Source organism: Bombina bombina, chromosome 5 (assembly GCF_027579735.1).
Source record: "Bombina bombina isolate aBomBom1 chromosome 5, aBomBom1.pri, whole genome shotgun sequence".
In the NCBI taxonomy this organism is placed as follows: Eukaryota; Metazoa; Chordata; class Amphibia; order Anura; family Bombinatoridae; genus Bombina; species Bombina bombina.
In genome coordinates, this window is record NC_069503.1 from 327962588 (window position 1) to 327965087 (window position 2500).

General features: G+C 30.7%; 1 protein-coding gene across 2 annotated transcripts in view; it reads right to left on the minus strand.

Annotated features, from left to right (window-relative positions):
• Positions 1–2500, minus strand: part of ANKMY2 (ankyrin repeat and MYND domain containing 2) — a 188091-nt gene that overhangs the window by 125348 nt on the left and 60243 nt on the right. For both annotated transcript variants that reach the window (XM_053714121.1, XM_053714120.1), the window contains exon 7: positions 1741–1876. In XM_053714121.1, coding sequence (XP_053570096.1) covers positions 1741–1876 — 136 coding nt within the window. The remainder of the gene's footprint in view (positions 1–1740; positions 1877–2500) is intronic.

Below are 2500 nucleotides of genomic sequence, written 5' to 3' on the forward strand. Positions count from 1 at the left end.
TATACTGCACAAATTTAGAATTTGATTTTTGGAGGTATTTCACTCCACTTAGATCCCTAATTCAAACCTGCCCAGGTTATTCCTCCTGGTCTTTATCAAGGGGGTTCTGTGTGTAGCTGGGGTGTAGTGGTAGCGTTGTATCATGTAAAGTTCTGCAGATTGGATTGCGTACATATTTTGGGGTATCGTTAGTCAAGTGACTCAGTAATCTATGTTTTTTTTAAATACACTGTATGTAACTCTCATTACCTTTGTACATATTGATGCATTTTTCTATTAAGTATGTGTATCTTAGCTTTCCGTATATATCTCGGTAACGAGATTCTATTAAATATTTGCAATTTATAAAAGAGTGCTTTATTCCCTATCTTTTTAAGGTGAATGTACCATGATGTTATTTTCTTTTTTTAAAGTCTCTAGTTTAAGATAATTCATATAGGGTCTGCACCATTTTTGAAATTACTAGACATTCTTTACTTTAAGTAAGTGTTTATCTCATTTATATCGACCATTTGTCCTCTTAAACCTTGTGTGTGTATATATATATATATATATATATATATATATATATATATACACACATATATACACAGTATATATATATATATATATATATATATATATATACACACACACACACACACACATACATACACACACACACACCGATTATCATTGGCTCACCCATGTGTTCAGATAGAATCCAGTAGTGCATTGCTGCTCCTTCATTAAATGATATCAAAAGAATGAAGCAAATTTGATAATAGTAGTAAACGGGAAAGTTGTTTAAAATTGTTTGTTCTACCTAAATCATGAAAGAAAAATGTTGTGTTTCATGTCCCTTTAATAATGAACGTGGTTTGTATTGTTTTATCACTCCTACTTATCAGGACATATTTTCCTATCATACAAATGATGACCAGTTTCACTAAATCTTATGGCTTACATTAAAAAATGGCAGAACTGAAATAAGAAAATCGGATGGTGATTGCAAGAGTTACAGATAATGTCAAATTGTTTGGCATTTAAGCCAAAACCTGTTAAATCACTTAGGGTTCTGAAAAATGTTGCTTGTTCCTTAGGATCTATACACCCCCACACAGATCAGATGTCAATAGGAGACGCTATTACATTGTTACATTAATTCTCAAGTGCTTCACTTGTCATAGGCAGGATAGGTTTTTATTTCTATTCAGTAATTCTAGAGTCTTCAGCCAGTAAAAGAAAATCCTTAGAGTAACTTTAGCATTGTTTTGGTGCATTCATATTTAATATCAAGAATATAGTTATAGAATACACCAATGTTCTTTTATTTATCATGGCCAAGTGCTCTCTCACAAAGGACTAAGATTCTGTGGTCTTATTCTATTTTGGTACAATCTAATATTCATCAGGTTTTATCGTTGACCTTGTTGGAATGCTTCACTAAGAATGCATTATGTTTCTGATCTGTCTACAGTCTCATCATGGCCATAGTTTTAGTTTCTTCTTATACATTGTTTACTGGTATACATGTCGGCAGAGACTTTGTACTGTATTATAGTCCTGATTGAGGGCCAAAACATTGTTGGATGTGGGGTTTCAGGTACAAGAAAAAAACAAATACGGATTTACCGATCTGGGTATTTATGGGAAACTTTTTTGAATTGTATAAGTTTTAGCTATTATATTTATTTATGCTGTAGTCAGAAATGTAAATATATGTACAAAAAAATGAAATCATGATTTGTAGGATCTTACAATTTCAACAGGAGCAATGCTCCTTACAAGTTGCTGAAGAAGAGTCGCTTCACAGTAGGGAAACTTCTTGATACAACCTCGGATAAACTTTTCTTGAAAAACAGGAAAGCCGTCTGTATCTCTCCCTTTTAACAAACTGAAAAGTTTACAAAAGTTCTGATTAGTAAATGTATTCAAAAAGTTTTGTTAGTTCAAATCCTAAATCATTCTTCTTAACATACAAAATTAATTATTTCATATTACTATATCCAGTATATATTACAGATATCAGAAGTGCCTCATACCGACACCCGTCTCATCACTGGGCTTGCTAAAAGCACTTGCTTTCTATCTAAATTTTGCTTTGCATAATGCAAGACTGACAGAAAGTCACAAATAAGTGTGATAATGACTACAGTAAGAATTGTATAATTTAAATATTATATTCTCTTACTATAACACAGTATATATTTACTATCTCCAGTGATTTATCGCTACTATTCACTTAGTTTGTATATTATATTTTCATTTTTGTTATTGGTTCATTATTCATACAAAATTAAAATTTTCATAATATATATATAAACAAATAATTAAATACACTGGTGTACATGCTTGTGTGTTTGTGTCTATGCATACATTTAAGTTTTTTCTCCAAGACCTATTAAACTGACCAACTACTTAAAAATGTAAGCCAATATTAATCTAAAATTAGCTTGTATTAAATGTTTTTCGATGTTTGTTTATAATTAAATCAATTTATATTAGATTATGCAATAAT